A 27,975-nucleotide genomic window follows, 5' to 3' on the forward strand; every position below is an offset into this window, starting at 1 on the left:
TGCAGGTCTACTGCTGTTTTTCTCTTCTTCCGCACCCTCTATATATTTCATTCCTCTTCTCCAACTGAACTTGCCTTCATGAAGCACTTAGCCCCAGTGTATTTTGGTGGTCTCTAATTTTTTTTTTTTGAGGTGATGGGTGGGAAGGGAGAGATTGGGGGAGTGAGATGGGTATCCCCCGGGTGGTTGGCTATTAGACTTTCAATTTCCCTTAGACGCAGGATTAGACACTTTCTGCAACTCCTTCCCTCTCGCAGCCCCCTGTAATCGATACCGAAAGATCTCAGTTCGGCTGGACTTGGAAGCGGTTCTGCCTGGCCCGAAATAAAATGCAGAGCAAACGGTTGGTTCAGTTTTGAAGGAAAAGAAATAACCATCCAGGCCGGGCCACCGCAAGCATGGGGGAAATTGACCGCGATGTTTGCAAACAGCGAACGGTACCCAGAGTTAGAGCTCTCCCCTGTGACGGAAAAGATTATTTTTTAGAATAACTACTGCAAACACTCAAGCAATCAGAAAGCTCGTCGTTTGTCACTTTTGGGTTCATTTCAGATAACCCGGCAACACTGACTTAAAGAGAGGGTGGGATGGAGATGTCATTTATAGGTGGGGGCTGTTCACATAATCCACATTTTATTTTTTTCGGTTCTCTTTAGGAGACGGTGGGTCACCTCCGTAGCCATAGCGAGATGAAAAGGGGGAGGAAAGAGGGAAAAGGAATAAGAGGAAAGGGGAGCGTGGAAAACGGAAAAGGCGGGGGAGGGAAATTGGGGTGGGGAGGAAAAATACAGGGGGAGAAAGTGAGTGTGGGTCTGTGCAGGGGACCAGTGTGCAGGGGATGGAGAGAAGAAAAGGTTGTGAAATAAAGGGGGGAGATTAAAGGAGCTAAAAACGGAGGAAGAGTTTTATATAGCAATCTTGCGGTAGCATCTCTCTCTCTCTTGTTTTTTTCTTCCTTATCTGAACATGCTCAGTGTGCTATCCTGGGAGTGGGGGGGTCTCAGTAGCCCCCACTTAACCTCTTCATCAGGTTTTGGGGAGGTCCCTCTCCCCCATCTCTCTCCCCACCCCCCACCGATTTTAACGAGGTGGAAGTAACAGAAGTAAAGCCCGACAAATTAGAAAGGAGGGTTTTGATAGGTCGTTATCTGCTGGGAGGAGACGTCTGCACTTTTATTCTATTGGATATGTAAATTACTTTAATAAGATTTGCGCTTTTTGGTTTGGGGGGGAAGCCATCACACTCTTTAACTTAATATGTGTGTGTGTGTGTGAGTGTGTTACATTTTTCATTCATTCAAGGAAGTGCTTTAAGCTTAGGTGAAAGCTGGACCCGAAGTCTTGAAAACCTGGTAGTTCACGGTTATCTTTTTTTTTTTTTTTTGGTAAAACAAGATTTTCAAGTTGTTGAGGGGGGAAAAAAGTGTTAATGAAAAGCCTGAGGAGCAACAGTTACCATCGGGGAGAGAAAACTGCCTTTCCAGCCCCCTCTCTTTCCTTTGGGCTAAATTAATTCACTTTTTTTCTCCTATTCTTCTTTGGGCGATGCACATTGTTTTATTTATTTTGAAGGCTGCGGAGTAAGAAGGCTGGTTCGAGACACCCACGTGCTTCTGACTCTCATCAGCATAATGATCGCCTTAGCCAAAGAGCCCTGTCTATAGAAACCACAAAAACCTAATCATTAGAAATCCCAGCCTCCAAATACCACATTTTAGAACAAAAACTGCGGCATTTTTCGGCTCGTTCAATCCTTTCGACCGCAACTTTTCGGGGATGCGGAGAATATTTTTAACCCTGATTTCGAAATAAAGAAAAAAAGATTTCCACTGAAACATTTTGTGCTTTTACTGATCCTCCCCCCCCACCTTAAACAGGGGGAAATAACATTCCAATCTATTCAACCCAACCTAGCAAAGGCTTATTAAAAGCGGAGAACTGCCTTGTTTTTCTACGTCCTGGTCACTTTTTTTTCTACCAAGTTTTGGGAAACCGATTTTCTTCATCAGGTAGACAGGTCTCCAACGGATTTTCGGTCTTCTCTGGGAATCCGACTTTTGCGAATGTAAAAAAAAAAGTGATTTTCATCGCTGTCACCAATTAGGGTTTTTTTTAATTGTTATTTGGATAAAATCCCTCTCTTTCCTTTTGGAAAAAGACCTACCTCTCCCCTCCCTCGGCCCACCCACCCAAGGAGCCGCTACTTGGGGAAGCGGTGCGAGGAGGGAGCGGGAGTACTTAGCGCTTAGTGCAGTGTTCTGCACATAGGAAGCGCTCAATACAATTGAATGAATGAATGAATGAATAAGGACTGTCCCCTCGGCGAAGGGATTGGGAATTGTTCGCCGCCTGAAGTCACAACGAAAAATGACTCCCCTCCGCTCCGCCCCGAAAATGCCTTAGCGTCTCAGCTCCATCGATCCCGGAAAGGATCTCTCCGCTTGCATTCGTGGATCGGGAGATTTTTCCCTCCCCTTCCCACCCCCCCCACCCAAAAAAAAAAGGGAAGAGTCCGGGTGGGTCGGGAAGCTCAGCGGGCTCCGCTTACCTTACCTCGAGAGGAAAAGAAAATCTCGCACTCAGAAGCAGAAGTGGTTGCAAGGAGGCGGTGCTGGGGGCGAGAACAGAAGCAGCGGCAGAAGAAGAAGAGGGGAAAAAAGGGGAAAGAAGGAACCCAGAGAGGCTGCAGCCGGGACAGCAAACGAGCAGGAGGAGGAGAAGCATTCTGCAGCTGGGGCAGCTGTGCAGGGAGCAGCGCAGCTGTGCTGGGACCAGCGCAACTGTGCAGGAGAGCAGTGTAGCTGTGCTGGGAGCAGTGCAGCTGTGCAAGAGCAGTGCAGCTGTGCTGGGACCAGTGCAACTGTGCAGGAGAGCAGTGCAGCTGTGCTGGGACCAGGGCAGCGGTGCAGGAGAGCGGTGCAGCTGTGCAAGAGAGTTGGGCTGCCGCGCAGGGAGCAGTGCAACCGTGCAGCCACCCAAGGGCTATGCAATCTGCAGCGGGGCTGGCCTGAGCGGGAATCCGCCGCCCTCCTCCAGGACTGGAGCGGAGGAAGGAGGAGGAGTGGGGTGGCCCGGGGACCCAGGCGTCCGGCAGGGACCCAATCCCCCCCCGTCCGTCCTCCGCAGCGGTTTCCCGGGTCTCCGGCGGGCTTCTTCCCTCCTGGGCGACTTGAACCGAGCTGGTTTTTTTTTTTTAATTTTTCTTGCGCGCTGCTGTTGCATTTCCAGCAGCCTCGCAAGCGCCTTATCTCGGAGCCCCTTCCCCCCCGTTTCCTCCTCTCCCTCCCACCCCCCCCTTTTTTTTTTTGGCCCCCACCTCCTCGTCTCTTCTTCCTCCTCCTCCTCCTCCTCCTCCTGCGGCCAGTTCGCTAACCGGCGGCTGTTGTGATGCGTATTCCCGTAGATCCGAGCACCAGCCGGCGGTTCAGCCCCCCCTCCAGCAGCCTGCAGCCCGGGAAGATGAGCGACGTCAGCCCGGTGGTGGCTGCGCAGCAACAGCAGCAGCAGCAGCAGCAGCAGCAGCAGCAACAGCAGCAGCAGCAGCAGGAGGCGGCGGCGGCGGCTGCAGCGGCTGCAGCAGCGGCTGCAGCTGCAGCCGCAGCGGTGCCCCCCAGGCTGCGACCCCCGCACGACAACCGCACCATGGTGGAGATCATCGCCGACCACCCCGCCGAGCTGGTCCGCACCGACAGCCCCAATTTCCTCTGCTCCGTCCTGCCTTCGCACTGGCGCTGCAACAAGACCCTGCCCGTGGCCTTCAAGGTACCAAATCAATCAATCAATCAATCGTATTTATTGAGCGCTTACTATGTGCAGAGCACTGCACTAAGCGCTTGGGAAGTACAAATTGGCAACACATAGAGACAGTCCCTACCCAGCAGTGGGCTCACAGTCTAAAAGGGGGAGACAGAGAACAGAACCAAACATACCAACAAAATAAAATAAATAGGAAAGAAATGTACAAGTAAGATAAATAGAGTAATAAATATGTACAACCATATATACAGGTGCTGTGGGGAAGGGAAGGAGGTAAGATGGGGGGATGGAGAGGGGGACGAGGGGGAGAGGACTAAAGACTCCCCTCCCCTGCCCCACTTTCGGCCCAGGGGCAAGGACTTCTAGCCTTCTGGTGGGGAGGGACTGTCTCCGAGAAGCAGCGTGGCCCAGTGGAAAGAATAAGAATTATAATAATAATGGCATTTATTAAGCGCTTATTATGTACCAGCAAACCGCTGTTCCAAGCGCTGGGAAGGTTACAATCAGAATAGTGCTATTTATTAAGCTGGGAAGGTTCCAGTCATAATGGCATTTATTAAGCGCTTACCATGTGCCAACAGAGCGCTGGGAAGGTTACAATCATAATGATGCTATTTACTAAGCGCTTCCTATGTGCCAGCAAAGCACTGTTCTAAGCGCTGGGAAGGTTACAATCATCACAATAATAACGGCATTTATTAGCGCCTACTGTGTGCCTACAAAGCACTGTTCTAAGCGCTGGGAAGGTTACAATCATCATAATGATAACGGCATTTATTAAACACTATGTGCCAACAAAGCACTGTTCTAAGCGCTGGGAAGGTTGCGATCATAATAATGCTATTTACTAAGCGCTTACTATCTGCCAACAAAGCACTGTTCTAAGCGCTGGGAAGGTTACAATCATCATAATAATAATGGCATTTATTAAGCGCCTACTATGTGCCTACAAAGCACTGTTCTACGCGCTGGGAAGGTTACAATCATAATAATGGCATTTATTAAGCGCTTACTATGTGCCAACAAAGCACTGTTCTAAGCGCTGGGAAGGTTGCAGTCAGAATAATGACATTTATTAAGCGCTTACTCTCAATCAATCAATCAATCGTATTTATTGAGCGCTTACTATGTGCAGAGCACTGTACTAAGCGCTTGGGAAGTACAAATTGGCATCACATAGAGACAGTCCCTACCCGATAGTGGGCTCACAGTCTAAAAGGGGGAGACAGAGAACAGAACCAAACATACCAACAAAATAAAATAAGTAGGATAGAAATGTACAAGTAACATAAATAAATAAATAAATAAATAAATAAATAAATAAACAGAGTAATAAATATGTACAACCATATATACATATATACAGGTGCTGTGGGGAAGGGAAGGAGGTAAGACGGGGATGGAGAGGGGGACGAGGGGGAGAGGAAAGAAGGGGCTCAGTCTGGGAAGGCCTCCTGGAGGAGGTGAGCTCTCAGCAGGGCCTTGAAGGGAGGAACTATGTGCCAACTATGTGCCAACAAAGCACTGTTACTATGTGCCAACAAAGCACTGTTCTAAGCGCTGTGAAGGTTACAATCATCATCATAACAATGGCATTTATTAAGCACCTACTGTGTGCCTACAAAGCACTGTTCTACGCGCTGGGAAGGTTACAATCATAATAATGGCATTTATTAAGCGCTTACTATGTGCCAGCAAAGCACTGTTCTAAGCGCTGGGAAGGTTACAGTCATAATAATGGCATTTATTAAGCGCTTACTATGTGCCAACAAAGCACTGTTCTAAGCGCTGGGGAGGTTACAATCATCATAATAATGGCATTTAGTAAGCGCTTACTATCTGCCAACAAAGCACTGTTCTAAGCGCTGGGGAGCTTACCAGGTAATCAGGTTGTCCCCCGTGTGGCCCAGTCTTAACCCCCATTTTACAGATGAGGGAACCGAGGCACAGAGCAGTTAAGTGGCTTGCCCAAAGTCACACAGCCGACAATTGAATTTGAACCCATGAACTCAGACTCCCAAGCCCGGGCTCTTTCCAGTGAGCCACGCTGCTTCCCGAGTCTCCGGCGGGCTTCTTCCCTCCAGGCGACTTGAAAGAGCCCGGGCTTTGGAGTCAGAGGTCATGGGTTCAAATCCCGACTCCTCCAGTTGTCAGCTGTGTGACCTTGGGCAAGTCACTTCACTTCTCTGGGCCTCAGTTACCTCATCTGAAAATGGGGATTAAGACTGTGAGCCCCCGTGGGACAACCTGATCACCTTGTAACCTTCCCAGCGCTTAGAACAGTGCTTTGTACATAGTAAGCACTTAATAAATGTCATTATTATTATTATATGTTGCCAACTTGTACTTCCCAAGCGCTTAGTACAGTGCTCTGCACACAGTAAGCGCTCAATAAATACGATTGAATGAATGACTTGGAAGCCGGAGGGCCTGGGTTCGAATCCCGCCCTCCGGGTGACCTTGGCCCGCTCGCCTCCCGTCTCAACTTATGATTGTAATAACGAGGACAATTGTTAAGCGCTTACTATGTGCCAAGCACTGTTCTAAGCGCCGGGGAGGTTATAAGGTGATCAGGTTGTCCCATGTGGGGCTCACTGTCTTCATCCCCATTTTACAGATGAGGGAACCGAGGCATAGAGAATGATGATGATGATGATGGCATTTATTAAGCGCTTACTATGTGCAAAGCACTGTTCTAAGCGCTGGCGAGGATACAAGGTGATCAGGTTGTCCCACGTGGGGCTCACAGTCCTCATCCCCATTTTATAGATGAGGGAACTGAGGCACAGAAAGATGATGATGATGATGGCATTTATTAAGTGCTTACTATGTGCCAAGCACTGTCATAAGCGCCGGGGAGGTTACAAGGTGTTTAGGTTGTCCCACATGGGGCTCACAGTCCTCATCCCCATTTTACAGATGAGGGAACTGAGGCACAGAGAATGATTTTGATGATGGTGGCATTTATTAAGTGCTTACTATGTGCCAAGCACTGTTCTAAGCGCCGGGGAGTTTACAAGGTGATCAGGTTGTCCCACGTGGGGCTCACAGTCTTCATCCCCATTTTACAGATGTGGTAATTGGGGCACAGAGGAGTGAAGTGACTTGCCCAAAGTCACACAGCTAAGTGGCGGAGGCGAGATTAGAACCCACGACCTCTGACTCCCAAGCCCGGGCTCTTTCCACTGAGCCACGCTGCTTCTCTAATAATACCATTATTAGCGCTTAGAACAGCGCTCGGCACCTAGTACGCCCTTAACAAATGCCATTATTAGCGCTTAGAACAGTGCTCGGCACATAGTAAGCGCTTAACAAATACCATTATTATTATTACTATTCCCCGGACTTGGAGAAGCTGCCTAGTGGATAGAGCCCGGGAGGAAGAGGGATCTGGGTTCATTCATTCATTAAATCGTATTTATTGAGCGCTTACTGTGTGCAGAGCACTGTACTAAGCGCTTGGGAAGTATAAGTTGGCAACATATAGAGACGGTCCCTACCCGTCTAGAAGGGGGAGACAGAGAACAAAACAAAACATATTAACAAAATAAAATAAATAGAATAAATATGTACAAGTAAAATAGAGTAATAAATATGTACAAACATATATACATATATACAGGTGGTGTGGGGAGGGGAAGGAGGTAAGGCCGGGAGGAGGGGGAGAGGAAGGGGGGGGCTCAGTCTGGGATCTAGTGCACTGCCCCACCGAGTGACCTTGGGTAAGTCACTTCCCTTCCTCTGGGCCTCGGGCTCCTCATCTGGAAAATGGGGATGGAGACTGCGAGCCCCTCGTGGGACGGGGTCGGTGGCCCACCCCATTTGCTCGCAGCCATCCCAGCGCTTAGTACAGTGCCTGGCACTTAATTAAGAAGGACTGGACGAATGCAGCCCTCTAGGCTGGGAGCCCGTCGTGGGCAGGGATTGTCTCTTGATTGCTGTATTGTACTTTCCGAGCGCTTAGCGAAGCGCTCTGCACACAGTAAGCACTCACTAAATGCGATTGACCTTATTATTATAATTATTATTTTTAAAAATTATCCCCGGCCCAGCCTGCACCCGCCCTTCGTCCTCCCCCTCCCCGACCTCGTCTTTGATTTCAGGGTCCCTTTTCCCCACCAACTTTTCCAGATAATAATAATAATAATAATGTTGGTATTTGTTAAGCGCTTACTGTGTGCCAAGCATTGTTCTAAAACAGGGATTGGTGGTGCCCCTCCTCACCCCCACCGCCTCTCAACCTTCTCCTCTTGACCCAGCGCTTAGAACAGTGCCTGGCACATAGTAAAGCGCTCCACAAATATCGTACTTATTATCATTATTATTAATAATAATTCTATTTTTATTATTACCACCCCACACTCTTTTCCTGCATCTTTGCTTCCTTACTTGCACTCCAATCCTCCAAAACCCCCTAACCCCAGGGGTGAGAAAATTCACCATTCCCCATCCTCCCCCTCCCCAAATCCCTCTTCCCTTTAATCCTAAAACTCCCACCTTCTGCATCCCCCCCATTCCCTCTCTCCAAAGGGGATTCCCTGTTCCCCTCCCCTCTCTCCCCCTGAATTTGGACCCCCCCCTTCTCCCCCAACGCCCGGGAATTGGCAACGTTTTTGGGAAGGTTTGGCATGTCCAACCTCCACCCCCTCCCAATTTCCCCGTCCAAGCCAAAAGGACCGGACGCTCCCTTGGAGGAGGAGGGAGTGTTTAGTCAAACATCCAGTACGTAGCTCAGTGGAAAGAGCCCGGGCTTGGGAGTCAGAGGTCATGGGTTCAAATCCTGCTCCGCCAATTGTCAGCTGTGTGACTTTGGGCAAGTCACTTAACTTCTCTGTGCCTCAGTTCCCTCATCTGTGAATTGGGGATTAAGACTGTGAGCCCCACATGGGACAACCTGACCCCCTTGTAACCTCCCCAGCTCTTAGAACAGTGCTTTGCACATAGTAAGTGCTTAATAAATGCCATTATTATTATTATTATTTATTGAGCGCTTCCTGGGTGCAGATCACCGGAGTAAACTGGGTTGGCATTGAGGGCAGGGGGTCGTCTGCTGTCCGAGAAGGAGTCGGGATGAAGTGTGCTTGAGGGGGCGATGGGTTTAAGGGCAGGGGGCTTGGAGCCTCCTGCATCCCCCCCCCCTGGAGCCAGGAAAAAATCAGGATGGCAAAATCCCAGCCTTGGGAGCCTGAGGACCTGGGTTCTAATCTCGGCTCTGCCTCTTGTGTGCTGCGTGACCTTGGGCAAGTCATTTCACTTCTCCGGGCCTCAGTGACCTCATCTGTCAAATGGGGGTGAAGACTGTGAGCCCCGTGTGAGACAGGGACTGTGTCCAGCTCGATTAACTTGGGTCTACTCCGGCGCTTAGAGCAGTGCTTGGCACGCAGGAAGCGCTTAGCAAATACAGCGTGGCTCAGTGGAAAGAGCACGGGCTTTGGAGTTAGAGGTCATGGGTTCAAATCCCGGCGCCGCCTGTCAGCTGTGTGACTTTGGGCAAGGCACTTAACTTCTCTGTGCCTCAGTTTCCTCATCTGTAAAAGGGGGATTAAGACGGTGAGCCCCCCCCGTGGGACCACCTGATCAACTAGTAACCTCCCCAGCACTTAGAACAGTGCTTTGCACATAGTAAGCGCTTAATAAATGCCATCATTATTAAATACCATAATTATTATTATTATGAATGACATGGACTGACCCCCACCCCTCTGGGCTGGGCCTCCTCCCCCTGACCTGCAGCCCCGACTGCCCCAAGAGCCAAACATCCATCCCACCCCTTTCCTCCTGCGACCCTTCCCCTCCCGGGGGGCATTTAGAGGTCACTAGGAAACCCCTCTTCCTCCAGCCCCCCGTTAGGGTCGTGGGGAGGGGGCATGGAGGGGGTTGGAGGTTTTAACTTTTTTTGGGGGGGGTCTGGATTTCCCCCGCCCCTCCCTCCCACTGGGGACACTGTCAGCTCGTTGTGGGCAGGGAAGGTGTCAGTTCTACTCTCCCAAGCGTTTAGTACAGCGTTCTGCACACTCTAAGCCTTCATTACATTCATTCAGCCGCATTGATGGAGCTCTTACTGTGTGCGAAGGGTTGTACTAAGCTCTTGAGCACTTACAGTGTGCAGAGCACTGTACTGAGCGCTTGGGAGAGTTCAATACAATCATCATCATCATCATCATCATCATCAATTGTATTTATTGAGCGCTTACTGTGTGCAGAGCACTGTACTAAGCGCTTGGGAAGTACAAGTTGGCAACATATAGAGACAGTCCCTACCCAACAGTGGGCTCACAGTCTAAAAGGGAGAGACAGAGAACAAAACCAAACATACTAACAAAATAAAATAAATAGAATAGATATGTACAAGTAAAATAAATAAATAAATAGAGTAATAAAGATGTACATACATATATACAGGTGCTGTGGGGAAGGGAAGGAGGTAAGATGGGGGGATGGAGAGGGGGACGAGGGGGAGAGGAAGGAAAGGGCTCAGTCTGGGAAGGCCTTCTGGAGGAGGTGAGCTCTCAGTAGGGCCTTGAATACAATAGCAGACAGACCACATTCCTGCCCAAAACGCGCTCACTACGACCGATTGATGGCAGGGTGTCCCTCCCCCCTCCTCCACTCTGCCCTCCAAGCTTGCTCGAGAGACTGGACCACTGGACCCCTTGGCCGAGCATGTGTATTGTATCCGTCGGGTCCCAGCCTGACCAGCTTCCTCCCAAACTGGCCCCTGGAGGAGCCCTCCTTCTATCCTCTTTTCACCCCCTCTTCCTTCCTTTTCACCCCCCTTCGTCACCCTACTTTCCCTGCAGCAATCCTTCAGGGGTCACGGTCCTCTTGGAAAGGACCAGACACGAAAAAGGGGCGCTCCCAAGCAGTCCAGGGAAGAAACCGTTGTTGTCCAGTGCCCCCAACCTCGCAGCCTGCAGATGTGACGTGGTCACCCAGATGTATTTGAGAGGGTCCCTCCCTCACCCCTTTATACCCAGAGGTTTAGATCCCCCCGGACTAATTCCCCTTCCTCTCATCTAGCAGGCAAGTTTGCGCCTGGGTCCCAGGGTAGACACATCAGCGGGGTCTGCGTATCAGCAGGCCCAGGTATTTACCTCAGGTAAGGCGGGTGCCAAACACCCACAGGCCAAATATTAGGTCTCAGGTGCTCTATCGCCTCTATTCTCCACCACAGTTCAGATGGGATGTGTGGGCGGAGGTGGAAAGAGAAACGATTCCAGGTCAATTATAGAGCTAGTTACCTTGCTAGGCCTTATATTCAATTAATATCCCAGCAGAAATCAAAATGAACCTGCTGAGTGGTAGCGCTGCCACCCGGACCAAGTTTCCTTTTGCTTCAAATTCTGGAGATTCCTGTGAACCCTCACATCTCCCCCCACCTCCTGCCTACCCGTCTTAGAGAGAAGGGTAGTCTCTCTTGAATTTTCAAAGATTTGGGGGAACTCTGTGGCCAAGTACTGAAAATATCAACTCAGAGGAAGGGGAAAAGGACATGTTTTAATCAGGACACAACCGGAGGCCTATAATTTTCTGACTGGTCTGTTCATGGGGCAGACTGTTTCACTCAGCTGAATGGTGGGGATCAGGTTTAGGAAGATCAGGATCTTTCTGATGCCGATTTAGAGCTGTGGGTACGGGAACATATTTTGGATAGACGATGATGGATGTGAAAATGTTTATTCCATAGACATATGGGACACTTTAAGAGGAACTTACGACACGGTTCTCTTCAGAAGTAGTGTCCTCTAGAAAAATAAAGTACTTCCATCGAACTTATTGTTCCTAGATTTTAGATTGTTTTTCAAACTCGGGCTATTTGGGGGGAATTTATTTCCCCATGCTGTTAATCATAGTAGTTGCCCTATCGTATAGTTAATTCTGAAGTTTTGTGCAAGAAGAGTTCTTTTGGTTGTGAAACAACAAAGGAGAAGTATAAAATTTAATGCGTCTAAGAGGCTCTCTATTAACTAATTTACCTAGAGAGTAGCCAGTTTATTACAGGAGATAGTTAACTGCATTGATGCAATAAAACAGAATTTAACTAAAATAAAGAAACAGTGCAGTCAGGTGACATTTCAGAATAGAAATCCCCTAATTGGCTGCCAGTTTCTAAAAAGTAGCAGCTTTCTTGTTGCCATGAAGTCATGTGGTAATAATAATAGTTTGAACAATAGATTGAATATGTTTCTGTTATATGGCTTGTTAGTATAAAAGTACTATGCACATATCAGATGTGTAGATAACTTAAAATACCATGTAACTGTGGACAGTTCCCATTTTCATATGCTAAACTAATAATGCCATTTTGAAAAAAAGATATCTGCAAAGTTTGATTCTGATGTTCAGGTATTAGTTTTGTCAAGAGCTGGGATGAATAAAGTCTCATTGAACTTATTCCTTAAAATGGTTTTCATCATTGCCATCATTATCACCATCGAAAGCATTTAATCAGTGCCTGTTGTGTTCAGAGCACTGAGTCGAGGCATTTGGGAACATATAACAGAAATAAAAACATGGTGCCTTCTTAAATCCTCATAATGTGCCAAGCACTGTACTAAGCCCTGGGGTAGTAAACAAAATGATCAGATCAGACACAGTCCCTATCTCAAATAGATAAAAGAATAAGCGCATAAAGTAGAAATGCTGAAAGCCAGAGTAAATGACTGAATAATAAATAATCAGCAATACACATGAGTGTTAAAGTGGCTGGTGAGCTAGAACATGGGGATTAAGTCAGGGAAGTTAACACCCTGGAAGGTAATGTCGCACTTTGGGCTGGAGTTTCTTTTTGCTTCTGGTTCTTTAAGACTACAGTATTGTATTTATTAGATTTCAGTTCATAAGAAATCCAGAGAGGGAAAAAAACCCTAATTTACTCTAGATTTTTTCTCTTGAATTTGTGCTTCAGTAATCTGTTTTTAAATATAGACTTGTAGTTTTTAACATGGTCCACCAACTCAGTCGCAGATGAAACATTAATTCAAGAAGTATTCTAGGGCATTTTTTAGAAAGGTAAAAGGGACGATACATATAATTACAGAACAATTAATCCTAAAGGAGTCTCCATGATGTTTGTAGTGATGAAAACACATCTCCAAACGCAAGCCAATAGCTGATGGAAGATAGAGGTATCAAACAGAAATGAACATGCTAAATTTGCTGTTAGGGTCCATCAGCATTTCCACCGCAAAGTCCAATATTCAGAGTTATAAATCAGTCATCTTAAAATGTTAAAGCATTTAACTTTAATTTTAGTAAAAATATTCTTTTCTGACAAACCTAATGTATGAAAAAGCACTATTATGCAATATGTGACATTTTACATGAGGTTAATTCTTTGTAAGGATGACGGCTCTAAGTGTTTCTCTAGTGGAGTAGCATTTCGAAATGACTCTCATTTCCACTGAAGGTTGTTTTTTGATCAGTGGCCTGCGTTTAGGTTGTTAAAGGTACTTTAAGACTAGACAATTAACAACTTGCCAAAACGGAGCAGGATTTTATTTCTGTCCCTTTGTATTCCTAAATGGACAGAACTCAGATTTGGGTCTACTCAGATCTCACTTTGCTGAAACCAGACAAACAGGTTATTAAACCACATGTGAATTGTTATCCAAAAAATTTGTAAATTGATGCTCAGTTTTATATTGAAGAGCCTTAGTAGAATAATTTTTGTTTTACTGTTTTTAACTCAGGATTATTAATCATTCTTTTTTTCAAACTCCAGTAAAACTCAATTTAGGTTAAATGAAATGTGTTGGTGGGCCAGTTTGGATATTTTGGGAAATAAGTATTTTAAGAGGTTGGAAAACTTAAATTTGAAAAATAGCTGCTCGATTCCTGCAATAAAAGCTTTGCAAAATGCTTTTTCTCCTTGGCGTTAATGCCTACTTGCCTGTGCTTCTCCCAATCTATTTGTAATTCTCAATTGTTTATCGCTAGACATTTTAAATCAAGTGAGGTTCATACGTGGCACAAATATTGCTTCATATGAATTCCACTTCATTTAAAATGTCAGCCAGAATTCAAATCCTTTTTTGCCAAAAGTTCACTCTGTGAATTTTGGAAAAATGATCAAATGTCACTTTTTTCCCCCCCTTTTTGAAGTGTGACCTTGCTTATAAGAAAGAAGCTCAGATTATAGTCTACAAGTTTTAGGCAAATTTTAAGTTAAATGCAAAGTTGACTTTTTGCTATTTTATTTGAAATTATTTAGCAATAGCAAGAACAAATGACATTATTACTTCAGTAGCTGTCTATACATAGTTGTTGATTTATACTGTGAAGTACACAGAACAGAGCTGAAAACGTCCACTTCATCGTTGCTTTTTGAGGACTCTATTATAATGAAATTGCATATGAAGTGGGCCAAATAATATGGGCCAGAAGAATTAACAGAGTAATCAATTAGATTTAAAAAAAGCAGTGTACTGGGCATGGGATTACAGTGGGCAGGTTTGATTTCAATTTACCAAAATCACATGAATCAAAATTAACCACAGAAACAATTTTACCCCTGTTGCTAATCCACTCAGAGAAAGAAATTCAGAGTTCGTCACAAGAAGTTGTATATTCTGTTTCAGAATAGTGTTCATATCTTTTCTCCCTACTGTGTCCAGGCTATAGGGCTGCCTCTCAGAAGACCGGAATTAAAAACATACTATGTGTGCTAAATACCTAGTCTCAGTGAGGTGAGTTAAGGATAAAGGAGGCCTCTGGATAGGACAATCACTTCCTTCTTTGACTTGAATTTTCTTGCATTTGGGTAATGTTCCCCCTCTCCTCTGCCGCTTTAAAAGAATTGAATAGACTTCATGGCCCAACTTTACAATTCACCTCTGATTAAGATGGTATTGTCTCTGACTGATGTGTAAAGTACACACAAGTTTCATTTTACCCCTAATCAATTAGCGTTTTTTTTCTTTATGGTGGTATTTATTTTAAAACTATTTTCAGGTTCGTAGCATTGGAACAGTTGAAACTGAGCAAAGATTTGTGGATATTCATTCTCATTCATAAATGCAGTTGGGAATATCTTCAGGGAGAACTTGCAGTTTCAGTTACATTTTTTTTATGTGAAAATTCTCAAAAGTATATTTCCATACATGTTTGATATAAAAAATTATTTTTTTAAAGAAAAAACATTGTGAAATTTTATGATTTAAAACGATGCCTAATGGGAAAACAACATAGCTGTTCATTAAATTGAAGTTCAACTCTAAAAGGAAAAATCTTAGATAAATAATTTTAACTAGCAGTTTTAAGGCAAACTTCCCTTTTTGCTTTCTTCTTCTATGGCAATCTTGGGAGAAGATTTAGAGAATTTATGATTATCTGTTTGCTCTGAGGTAAACAATGGTATTACACATAAATAAATAATAAGCAGCAATATTCCAAGTGGTCATTATTGTGATGCTTGGACAAAACAAAAGAAATTTCTGAATATTATGTAATTTTTCACATTCATTCCCATAATTGAATTAATTTTCCCATTCTTCCACATAAGAAAATATTATGTTAAAAAGATTCAATGTAACAATAATGTCCCAGAGTGCTCAAAAAATCTAGTTACATTGGGGAAATTACTTTCCTCACAAATACAGCCAGTTCGAGGGAGTAATGCAGCAGCTAGGCTATACCTTAACAGTACCATATGGAATTTTAGAAGAGGAAGTGAAGAATGCCATTCTCTGTTTAAGCTTTAGGGAAGACCTTAGAGCAAGAGACTATATTTAACACAAATTGGAATTTGGCCAGACTACCACCTTAGCCCTCTAAGACTTACAAAAAGTGCAATATAATAATTACTCTTTGTATTTATGTAGCACCTTTCTTCTTAGGAGCCAAAGTATTTTACAGATGTTAACATCTCATTAGTCCTCACACCATCCCTATGAGGTAGGGAAGAAAGAAGCAGTTTATTATCCCCATTTTACAGGCTGGAAAACTGAGGCACTTCACTTGTTGGAGAGACTTGCCTGAGGTCATATGCAGTAAGTCGGGGCAGAGCCAGGATGAAAATCCAGCCTTCCTGCTTCCTAGCCCTTGTTTTTTTCTGTTAGATCATGCTGCCTCTCTTCTGTCCTCAATAAGTCCTTTCCGAGTACCAAGTTTACAATTGGCTGACATCTATTCTCTAAGGAAGATTGAGGAAAACTGTGGCCTAGTGGAAAGAACCCAAGCCTGGATGTCAGAGGACCCGCATTCTGACCCCCCACTTGCCTGCTGTGAGACCTTGGGAAGGGCATTTATTCACTTTTCAGTGCCTCTCGCCTCCCTCAACTGTAAAATGAGGATTCAGTGCCAATTCTCCCTCCCGCTTACACTGTGAGCCTCATGTGGGACAGGGACTGTATCTGACCTGATTAACCTGTAACTGCCCTAGTGCTTAGAGCAGTGCTTGACACATAGTAAGCGCTTAACAAATACCGTAATGATTAATTACTCTCATTATTGCTCAGTCAATAACTGGCGTGCTAGGACATTGACTCCTGAAGGAGAGAGCAGCACCAACAGCAGTAGCCGCAGTTGCAGTGAACATATTTTAGACTATGAGCCCACTGTTGGGTAGGGACTGTCTCTATATGTTGCCAATTTGTACTTCCCAAGCGCTTAGTACAGTGCTGTGCACATAGTAAGCGCTCAGTAAATACAATTGATGATGATGATGATGATGATGATGATATTTTGAGTGCCCTCCGTTTACCGGGCCATACACTGGGTTTCGTGGGATGTATGTTACGTATATAGAGGTTCATGCCCTGAGAGAGCTTACTGTCTAGACAAGTAAACACTGAAGGGCATAGTTTAGAAAAAATACCTGCATAACGTGTACGATGCAGGTAAGTCCAAATTTCCCCTTTGGCGTAGATGGCCATCTTTCTGGGGCATTCTACTCCTCCTTGATCCCAGCAAGAATCCTGTGGCAGTCGGGGTCCTGATCCAATTTTCCATCTGGAAAATGTACTTGGGTAAGTTAGACTCTAAAACAGGGTTGTTGAGAGGCTGGCGATAATGGAGCATTCTGGGAGAACTCATTCAGAGAAGCAGCGTTGGCTCAGTGGAAAGAGCCTGGGCTTGGGAGTCAGAAGTCATGGGTTCTAATGCCGGCTCTGCCACTTGTCAGCTGTGTGACTTGGGGCAAGTCACTTCACTTCTCTACGCCTCAGTTACCTCATCTGTAATATGGGGAGTAAGACTGTGAGCCCCACGTGGGACAACCTGATCACCTTGTATCCCCCCACCCAGCGCTTAGAACAGTGCTTGGCACATAGTAAGCGCTTAACAAAAACATCATTATTTATTTATCATTCCTCTGCCTCTTCCCTTGCTGTGACCACATCTCAACTAGGGCTCTACAAGCTTCTACTGTGCTCAGGCTCCCCAGCTGTCCTGTTCCTGAGGGTGCCTGGAGAGAGCACTGTGGAAGAAACCTTTTTGCTCCCCTGTATCACTCAATCAATCAATTTTATGTATCGACCACTTTCTGTGTGCAGAGCACTGTACTAAGCCCTGGGGAGAGTACTTTATAACAGAGTTGGTTATCACAAGTCCTTACCTACAAGGAGCTTACAGTCCAGAGTCTGCATAAATTCTTTACTTCACCCTGGATTTACCGTCTGAGGGAGAGAGGGTGTCGTGGGATGGAGTGGGAGTAGTAGATTGTAGAGAGTGGGAGAAAGCATCCAGAGGAATTGGATTTTAAGATGAGGGCTAGAAGGACCCAGGATGACAGAAGACAGGGGTTAGCCTATTCTGGATTTAGGGGTTAACTTGAGAAGAGGATTTGTGGTTCTCTTCCTATCTCTCTGGCTATTCATTCTCAGTCTCCCTCGTGTGCTCCTCCTCTGTTTCCAACCTCTAACTGTGGGAGTCCCTCAAAGTTCAGTTCTGGGTCCCCTTCTATTCTGTGTGGATGATTCCCAGATCTACATCTCTAGCCCTGATCTCCTACCTCTCTGCAGTCTCACATTTCCTCCTGCCTGCAAGGCATCTGTACTTGGATTTGCTGCCGACACCTCAAACTTAACATGTCCAAAACAGAATTCCTTATCTTCCCACCTAAATCCTGTCCTCCCCCTGATATTGCCATCACTGGAGACGGCACGACCATCCTTCCTGACTCTCAAGCCCGTAACCTTGGCGTTATCCTTGACTCTCTCATTAATCAATAATCAATAATCAATCTATCACTAAATGCTGCCGGTTCCACCTTCACAACATCGCTAAAATCAACCCTTTTCTCTCCACCCAAACTGCTACCATGTTAATCCAACCACTTACCCTATCCTGCCTTGATTAGTGAATCAGCTTCCTTGCTGACCTCCCTGCCTCCTTTCTCTCCCCACTCCAGTTCATACTTCATTCTGCTGCTTGGATCATTTTTCTACAAAAAAGTTCAGGCCTTATTTCCCCACTCCTCAAGAACCTCCAGGAGTTTCCCATCCATCTCCGCATCAATCAGAAACTCCTTACTGTTGGCTATAGCACTCAATCACCCTGTCCCCTCCTACCTCACTTTGCTGCTCTCCAACTACCACCCTGTTTGCACACTTCACTTCTCCAATGCCAACCTACTTACTGTACCTCGATCTCATCTATCTCACTGCCGACCTGTTGCCCACTTCCTGTCTCTGGCCTGGAACGCCCTACATCTTCATATATGAAAGACAATTACTCTCTCCACCTTCTAAGCCTTACTGAGGACACATCTCCAAGAGGCCCTGATTTTTCTCTTCTCCCACTCCCTTCTGCGTCACCCTGACTTGCTCCTTTTGTTCATTCCCCTTCCCAGCCCTTATGTACATATCTGTGCTTTATTTATACTCATTTCTGTCTCACCCTCTAGATTGTGAGCTTGTTGTGGGCAAGGAATGTGTCTACCAACTCTGTTATTTTGTACTCTTCCAAGTACTAAGTTTGATTGATTGATGGATTACAGCAGGAGAGGGAGGACCATCTGTGGAGAAGGAGATGCATTTGGGGTTTGGATGGGAACCACACGTGATTAGGTAGGATGGAGCAAAGGGCTGTGATGTGCTTTGAAGTCCAGGGACTGAGAGGTTTGTACTTGATCTCGTTCAAAGGAACCTGTCGGACAGATCTGAGGAGGGGTCTGCTGCAGTGGACCACTCCGGCTGAAGTGTGTAGGACAGATTGAAGTGGGAGAGTCTGGAAACGGGAAGATGAGTCTGCCTTAAGACTTTAGTGATGGAGATGGGGAGGAAGGGGAAGATCTGGGAGAAAGTGTGTAGAGAAAAGTGGTAGTACTTGGCAAGGGACAAAATCTAGAGAGTGAAGAAGAAAATGTAACTATCATCTTCAAGGTAGAAAACTTGGGGGAGAAGCTTAATCGTCATATTGCTGCTGATACCCGGGACAAGTGAGTAGCTGGATGCAGGAAATTAGAATGTGAGCTGTTTACCTACTGAGAGTCCAGCATCAATTTCAGCAGATGTGAATTTCTCTGAACACTTAGAGGCAAGACCTCCTCAAGCTTCACCTTTTTTTAGCCCATAATCCTGGTAAGATCATAGCTAAAAACCGTAGGGATTTCAGACGACAAATACCTTGGTGTATGCACTTCACTCAGTGGATAGGAGTACTGGAATTCACACTGTGATGTTTCCTAAGGATAGTTGGGGGATTTAAGAAATTCTACGTGCCTCCTGTGAAACATTCAATAAATGCAGATCATTAGTCTAATGATGAAATGAGTGGACTACCTGAGAGCATTTACTGGTCTATTTGAAGTGGTATTCTAGCCCATATGCAGATACTCCCCTACAGTTTGCCACAATCGGGACTAAATAGTATCAGAGACTTGATAAGATGCACATTCGTTTGGTAGATACATTTATATGCTCTGTCTGAACGTTCCTGATGGTCTGGTGTTGTCTTAACCTCATTTGTGTAGGTGGTGGCCCTAGGAGAAGTACCAGATGGGACTGTGGTCACTGTTATGGCTGGCAATGATGAAAATTACTCCGCAGAGCTCCGAAATGCGTCTGCTGTCATGAAAAACCAAGTGGCAAGATTCAATGACCTGAGATTTGTGGGTCGGAGTGGAAGAGGTAAAAGTCTGAAATTTTTGCTCTGGAAATGGAATTAAAAAATAAAAATAGAGAGCTGGGTTGAACAGCGCATGGCACATAGTAAGCGCTTAACAAATACCATCATCATCATCAGATGATGAAATGGGGAATGATCTGCAAACAAATAAACCCCATCATTCATTCAGTTCATTCAATCGAATGTATTTATTGAGCACTTACTGTGTGCAGAGCACTGTACTAAGCGCTTGGGAAGTACAATTCCTTTTCTCCACAGTGGGAGAAGCAGCGTGGCTCGGTGGAAAAAGCACGGGCTTGGAAGTCAGAGGTCATGGGTTCTAATTCCGACTCTGCCACTTGTCAGCTGTGTGACTTTGGACAAGTCACTTCACTTCTATGTGCCTCAGTTCCCTCATCTGTAAAATGGGGATTAAGACTGTGAGCCCCATGCAGGACAGCCTTATTACCTTGTATCCTCCCGGCACTTAGAATAGTGCTTTGCACATGGTAAGCGCTTAACAAATACCATTATTATTATTATTTAATTTGTAGACTTTAACATTTGTGCAGATAGAGCGTATTGCATCCCTGATGCCATTTGTGTTTTTAGACTTGCTTGGAGAGATTTAAAATTTAAAAATGATTTCTAGAAGAACCTGTTCCTAATTTCATCCTGTGCTTGAATATGAGATGGGAAGAGGAAGGTTGCAGAGGTTCAAGTTCTGGGTTATATGGAGTCAGATAAGAAAGTTAACAAGAGTAGCAAAGGGAGAAGGAAAATGCCAGTTGCTATTTTCCTTTAGTACCACATCAAGGAGAACTATTATTATGGCCTTTGCATAGACCATAGAAAGGCCCCATATGAACTACAAAATAAAATCATTCAAAATGCCTTATTTTACTCCACCAGTGACTTGGTTAAATTTGTAGAAGGAGTAGAAACTAGGCTTTTGTGGTAGATTTATTTTATTTTTTATTTTTTGGTTTGAACAAACTCACATCCCTAAAGCATTGCTTATTTTAGAACTTAGCTGCCTAACCCCTACATGATCATTGTCTGGGTGACTCTCTACTCTTTAAGAGTTTCCTACAAGCTGAAATGGATACTCAGATTATAGGAAGCTTTGAAAAAGATGGTGAAATAGAAAATAATTTCCTTTTATGGTTCTCGCAGCTGTTTCATAATTGGAGTTAAAGATCGAAAAGCTGTCAGTAAGGAAACCAACTCTTTAGCTTTCAGATGTAGCTCTCATGAGGGGTGACTGCATTCGTTCATTCATTCACTCATTCAGTCGTATTTATTGAGCGCTTACTATGTGTAGAGCACTGTACTAAGCGCTTGGGAAGTACAAGTTGGCAACATATAGAGACGGTCCCTACCTAACAACGGGCTTACAGTCTAGAAGGGGGAGACAGACAACAAAACAGAACGTGTGGACAGGTGTCACGACATCAGAATAAATAGAAGTAAAGCTAGATGCAAGTCATGAACAAAATAGAATAGTAAATATGTATAAGTAAAATAGAGTAATAAATCTGTACAAACATATATACAAGTGCTGTGGGGAGGGGAAGGAAACGATAGGCAGGCCACTGAGTTACATCCATTAAATAAAACTGTACATCTGGCTATGGAATAGCTACCACGGAGCAAGGGTTTTTAGGAAATGAGAGGCACCAGGTTTGTAAAAAGGCCAAACCTATTGTTCTAGAGTTCAGCTCAGATGTCAAATTATTACCATTGTAAAAGTTTGATAAGAGAGATTCAAGAAGGGTCATTTCCGATGAGTAGTTTGAGTAGTTTTAGTTTCCTTTCTAGGAACAGGGCCAAGAAGTTGTAGTTTTTAACTTTCTTTTTATAATTATGCATGATAATGAGATACTGCCCCAGAAAGGTTGTTTGAAATAAATTAAAGACTGTGCCTTCAGTAGAAGTATCAAAGCAGAAGGTGTTATCTCTGCATCATGTTTAGGTTACTTTCATTTACAAAAAGAAAAAAAATGAAGTATGCTGTATTTTCCTATTGACTGATTAGGTTTGAAATACTTTGGCTTAGTCACTGGCTTAGCCGCACCATAAATATATTGCATTTCAGTGCAATAACAAGCCTAGAGAAATAACTGAAATATGATGGATTATCTGTGTACTCTAAATGTCATTAGAGCCCTGTGAAATATTATTTTCTATTGAGATAAAGGAAATGAAGTGAAGTATTTAAAGAATCTGGCACCATACTTCTTATTTTATTTTCCTTTTCAGATTCAGCCTAGTGCTTTCATTTATCTTGATTTTTGCATTATATAGACTCTGTCTAAGTTTTCTCTGATCAATATGAGTAGAAACTATGGCAAAGTGATAGTGTACTTTGTAAACCCTCAACATATTTATTTAAGAAACTTCAAAGAGAAACAAAGGGTGTGCACTGTTTTACTATATTGGCTTTCTGAGTTTTGGCTGGTTTCCCAAATAGCAATTTTTATATTTAAAAAAAAAAGACAGACTTAACTGCTTGCAGACTTTTCACGCATGGAAGATGAAGAAAGCTTCTTTTGATGAAGTGTAATTATGTCCAAACAGAGCTGACCCCCTCCCCCTATATTTCTTATGATCTTAACGGAAGAAAGTAGGGTTTTTCCTTTGAAGCAGCCGGGACTTGGTGGAGGAGCTGAAATGCTGCAGTCTGCTGCCAGAGGCAGGATGGAGAAATTGGTCCAGACTTGTCTTCCAGACTTAGACAGAACGGGGAAAGAGAGAGAGGGAGACATAGGGAAAAAGAGAGCGAGGATACGTTTATCAGTAATAATACATTTTCATATCACATCCTTAACATCGTATGAAAGGAAACAGTAACAGTAAACAGAAGTCAGAGAAAAAGAGACAGCTTGAAACAAAAAGGCTAAGTTATTTTTCAGGGACAGGAAACTCTTCCTATGTAACTCTATTTATTCCTGCTCTGGTTTATGCCCTCCCTTTTCCAGATTCTACTTGGTTGTGCCCACCTCTAACTTTCTCTTATGCTGGGAAATTTGGATCAATACCCTGTTCTCAGTGTATCCTCTCGCTGTCTATTCTTGCACATTTGTTGTCTGAAAATAGAGCCAGGCTCCGCGAATGCCCTTCCAATCACATCTGACATCAGCTCAGGCAAAGGGATTCGTAGCTACTTCATGTTTCTTCAGAGCTCGCTCAGCCAAGCCCCTGGTGCTTGGGAAAAAAGCTCAGACCTAGGGTATCCTGTGACCTTGACCATGAAATTCCACTGATGTCCAACACTCTTGGTTAGAAGTGGGCTCTATACCAATATTCAGGGAAACTGGCCATTCAGTATCAAGGTTGACCTGTCCATCCGACAGGTTGAGAATGGGCCACCCCTTCCTCTTCTTGATTTTGCATTTTAAACGGAGCAGGGTTGTAGACAGAACATTCACCGGGTTTCTCCAGCCTACGAGGCCTTTGATTTGCCTGGACTAATTTATCTCTTTTGATCTCACTCCCCACCCTCCCCTGCTTCAGACAGCAAATCGCTTTTGGTTACAGTTGAGTCAGTTCCCTGTGTTAATTACAGGAAACACACGACTTTGGGGACTCACTATAGAGGTGGCTCCCAGATGAGTTCCAAACTGACAAAGTTAGGAAAAGAACATTAAAATTAGTTAGTTCCTTTCAGTAAAGAGGTTGCATTTTTAAGGGCATATGGAAGGCCAGTAATTTTTTTCAGCTGATGAAAGATATCCAGGAAATCAAGTGAGGTTTTATTTGCGGGAAACATAAATATCTACATAAACACATAAATTATGAAATGCACATTATTATAAAAAAAGTGGAGAATTGATTACCCAGTAGATGGTATTTCCTGAATGTTTTTCCAGCATTTATTACCACTCTCTCCCCTAAGAAGTGAGAAGATGCCTTTGGAATTATATCTTGTTGCTTGGAGTTTGACTTTTGGAATACAATTAATCTAAATGGCAATTGAAAGCAAAATTTAATAATAAATATTATTATTTAATATTAATAAATTATGTTAAGCACTTACTATGTGCCAGGCACTGTACTTAGCATTGGGGTGGATACAACAGTGCTTTGCACGTAGTAAGTGCTTAACAAATGCCATCATTATTATTGTTATTATTACAAACAAATCAGGTTGAACGCAATCCCTGTCCCACGTGGGGCTCACAGCCTTAATCCCCATTTAGCAGATGAGGTAACTGAGGCACAAGAGTGAAGTGACTTGCCCAGCATCACACAGCAGACAAATGGTGGAGGCAGGATCAGAACCCAGATCCTTCTGATTCCCAGGTTCGTGCTCGAGCCACTGTGCCAGGCTGCTTCTCATGTGGGTAGAGAAAGCCTTCCAGGAAAGTGGTTTCATTTTGAAACTTTACAGTAGTTTTATCCATTTAGCAAGGATCTCTAGAATTATATGACAGGCCAGCAGCAATTTTGTCCCTGATTTTGGGGAAGAACTGAGGGGACTTTATGATGAAATCATACAGTTTCATACTCAAATTTGAGTTAATAATAATGATGGCATTTGTTAAGCACTTACTATGTGCCAAGCACTGTTTTAAGCACTGGGGGGCGGGTACAGGGTAGTCAGGTTGGCCCACATGGGGCTCACACTTTTAATCCCCATTTTACAGATGATGGACCTGAGGCCCAGAGAAGTTAAGTGACTTGGCCAAAGTCACACAGCTGACAAGTGGCGGAGCCGGGATTAGAACCCATGACCTCTGACTCCTAAGCCTGGGCTCTTCTCACTGAGTCACGCTGTTTTCTGTCATCCTGAAAAAGTTTTTGCCCCTGATAGTCATTCATTCAATCATTTTTATTGGGCGCTTACCCTGTGCAAAGCACTGTTCTAAGAGTTTGGGAGAGTACAATATAATAATAAACAGACATGTGCCCTGCCCACAACCAGCTTACGGTCTGGGGAATATTGGCCGTATTCTTTTGGTTAGCTGAGCCCTTGATCCTCTAAAGATATCCCCTTAGAGAAAGATAATTTGACTGATTTAAAGGTTGTTGCTTTTTTTTTCAATTTATGGCAACTAATGTGATTTGTTTATTATTTGTTCACTTTAGCTTGAGATATATTCCTCATCCTGCCCTAGCTTTTGCCCTAGGCCTCATGGCCTAAGGAGGTGAAAAGGGAGTACATTTCTTCTTTGGAAACCATTATCTGTTAAATCCTATTTTATAGTCCCAGAGAACATTCTCCACCACATTCTAGTTCATTGGTTAAATGTAGCCAAGGCGACCTAAAGCCACATGCTTGGTAATAAATGATCTGCGTCTTAAACAGGTTTTAGGAACTTCCATGGCTTAGGTTGAAAAGAAAACCCAGTCACTAGACTTGACAGTCAGAGACCTGTTCTGCATTAAGCTTTATATATAACCTGCTCCGTATTAGGCTTTGAAAAGATTGCATTAAGTTTTGTGCTGCTACATATTGTTTAAGATTTGTGTTTTGATTTAATACTCTCGGAGCTCAATGAAGGGAAAAAGAATCATTGGCTAAAATTGCCCTTTTAGGTTCTGGTACAGGAACAGACTAAATGAGCAGTAAGGCTTGGGATTGCTGAATGTTTTATTGAGTCACTCTTTTACGCCCACCTTTTCCTGTCTTGTAACAGTTTGCAGTTTTGACTATCTGACATGACTTAACCGCTGCATATCTAACTGATTACAACTGTCAGTGAGTCTGCATAACAGAGACTGGTGTCCTCTTTGGGGGGATTGCAGGGTGGTGCGGGGGGAGCATTCACTCAGATCTAGTCTCACAATTTCCCCTGTGTTTTCTTTCTTCCTTTTCATCACCTTCTGCCCACAAATCTGAATCACGAGTTGTGATATCTCTACCAAATACCCACCCCCTTCTAAAAATTCAAATTCAAATTTCGTTTGGAAGATAGCACGTATGCGTAACAAACAATAAGTCACTGTCGGTGAGTTATTTCAAGATTTGAAAGAGGGAACAAATGGAAGAGGAGAAAAAAAAAAAGGAAAACTTTGTTCCAGTAATGATGAAATCATCATCATTCCACAGGCACATTAAGGCCAGGACAGGAGACACTAGCTCCCTGTTAAAATGATTCCCATAAGAAATTTTCTCTTTCATCTTCTTATTGTAGTGCAGTTAAACAAATGAAACGGTAAAGCCATGTGAAGTAAATAATATAATCAACAATGATCTACTATTGTTGTCTCATTGTGTCCCGATCTAATCCTAAGTAAAGACTGCTAAAATTGCTCTGGCTTGGATGTTTTCCTGATGTTGCAGAAAGCTGAAAGGGAGAGAAAACTTATAGGGTGGACTGCGGCTTCAATTTTTATTACCAGTGCTGCTACCACATAGCTCTTTGTAAAGTACAGTGCCAACCTTCTCGCTGTACATCCATCTCGTCTATCTCGTTGTACCTCCATCTCTTCTGTCTCGCTGCCAACCACTTGCCAACGTCCCACCTCTGGCCTGGAATGCCCTCCGTCCTCAAATCTGACAGACAGTTACTCTCCCCGCCCCCTTCAAAGCCTTACTGAAGGCACATTTCCTCTGCGAGGCCTTCCCTAAATAAGGCCTCTTTTCCTCTTGTCCTACTCCCTTCTGTGTCACCTTGACTTGCTCCCTTTATTCATCCCTCCTCCATAGCCCCATAACACTTATGTACATAACCTGTAATTTATTTAGTTATGGTAATGTCCGTCTCCCCCTCTAAATTATAAATTTGTTGTGGGCAGGGAATGTGTCTGTTTATTGTTATATTGTACTCTCCCAAGTGCTTAGTACAGTGCTCTGAGCACAATAAGTCTTCAATGAATATGGTTGAGTGAATGAATGAACATCTTGTTCTTGTAATACCACTTTAAGTGGTATTTTTTTGCTCAGGGTTGCTTACTGAGCTGAGGAGACTGAGAAGTCACAAGACTTGCCTAAAACTACAGGCTTCCTGCTCATCACAGGCAGGATCACACTTCAGGCTGTTCTATAAGGGAAATGCATCTGTGGGTTCAAACCTCAATCTGCTTGAAAATCTGAAGGAGGAGTGTGGTCCACTGGATAGAGCATGGGTCGGAGAAGCTGAAGGACCTGGGTTCTAATCCCAGCTCTGCCACTTGTCTGCTGTGTGACCTTGGGCAAGTCACTTAATGTCTCTGGGCCTCAGATACCTCATCTGCAAAATGGGGATTAAGATTGTGTGCCCCATGGGGGACATAGATTGTGTCCAGCTTGATGTGTTGATTCTGCCCCAATTCTTAGTACATAGAAGCAGCATGGCTCAGTGGAAAGAGCACGGGCTTTGGAGTCAGAGGTCATGGGTTCAAATCCCAGCTCTGCCAATTGTCAGCTGTGTGACTTTGGGCAAGTCACTTAACTTCTCTGGGCCTCAGTTACCTCATCTGTAAAAGGGGGATTAAGACTGTGAACCCCCCGTGGGACAACCAGATCACCTTGTAACCTCCCCAGTGCTTAGAACAGTGCTTTGCACATAGTAAGTGCTTAATAAATGCCATTATTATTATTATTATTATAAACACTTAACAAGTACCATTAAAAAAATCTGTGACACCGCATTAGTGTTAGATATGATTACTTGCATTTATCGTGAACTTTTTCCCTTTGCTGTTTTCAGGAAAGAGTTTCACCCTGACGATAACTGTCTTCACAAACCCACCCCAAGTTGCCACGTACCATCGAGCTATTAAAGTTACAGTAGATGGGCCCCGAGAGCCAAGAAGTAAGTACTCGAATTACTGTTGTGGTGTTCTGAGAGTATATTCTGACTACCTATTGAAATGTTAGAAAATGATACCATTTTCCCTCTATCTGAATGTGCTCCATTGCCAAGCATGCTGTTTCTATATGTAATTTTAGTGAGGAACAATTAATGGAAATTCCCAGTCTGTGGGGAAAAGAAACAACAAAAAACCTGCAGCCCTAACCTTTTTGGGCTGAAATATTTTTGCCTCGATGCTCCTGGAACTCTTGGAAGTGGTTTAGAATTTGTTTGCTACCGAGAACTTAGTTTTCCAAGAGCCACGTCCATTTCAAATTAATGGACAGAACAAATGCTGGGGAAACAAGGAGTCAGATGACAAACCGTTAAAAGGACTGAACTCAATGGAAAGCACTTGTGTATGTTTCCCATGGCTCAAGAATGTGTTTTA

General features: G+C 44.1%; 2 protein-coding genes across 3 annotated transcripts in view; one reads left to right on the plus strand and one right to left on the minus strand.

Annotated features, from left to right (window-relative positions):
- SUPT3H (SPT3 homolog, SAGA and STAGA complex component) overlaps positions 1-3,446 on the minus strand; it is a 415,169-nt gene extending 411,723 nt beyond the window's left edge. Inside the window, exon 1 of the mRNA XM_038750985.1 lies at positions 3,317-3,446. The gene's annotated coding sequence lies outside the window, so the exon portion shown is untranslated. The remainder of the gene's footprint in view (positions 1-3,316) is intronic.
- Positions 3,323-27,975, plus strand: part of RUNX2 (RUNX family transcription factor 2) — a 136,519-nt gene continuing 111,866 nt past the window's right edge. For both annotated transcript variants that reach the window (XM_038750980.1, XM_038750981.1), the window contains exons 1-3: positions 3,323-3,762; positions 19,670-19,826; positions 27,441-27,545. In XM_038750980.1, the coding sequence (XP_038606908.1) occupies positions 3,388-3,762; positions 19,670-19,826; positions 27,441-27,545 (637 nt within the window). In that variant the 5' untranslated portion in view covers positions 3,323-3,387. The remainder of the gene's footprint in view (positions 3,763-19,669; positions 19,827-27,440; positions 27,546-27,975) is intronic.

Source organism: Tachyglossus aculeatus, chromosome 9 (assembly GCF_015852505.1).
Source record: "Tachyglossus aculeatus isolate mTacAcu1 chromosome 9, mTacAcu1.pri, whole genome shotgun sequence".
Classification (NCBI taxonomy): Eukaryota; Metazoa; Chordata; class Mammalia; order Monotremata; family Tachyglossidae; genus Tachyglossus; species Tachyglossus aculeatus.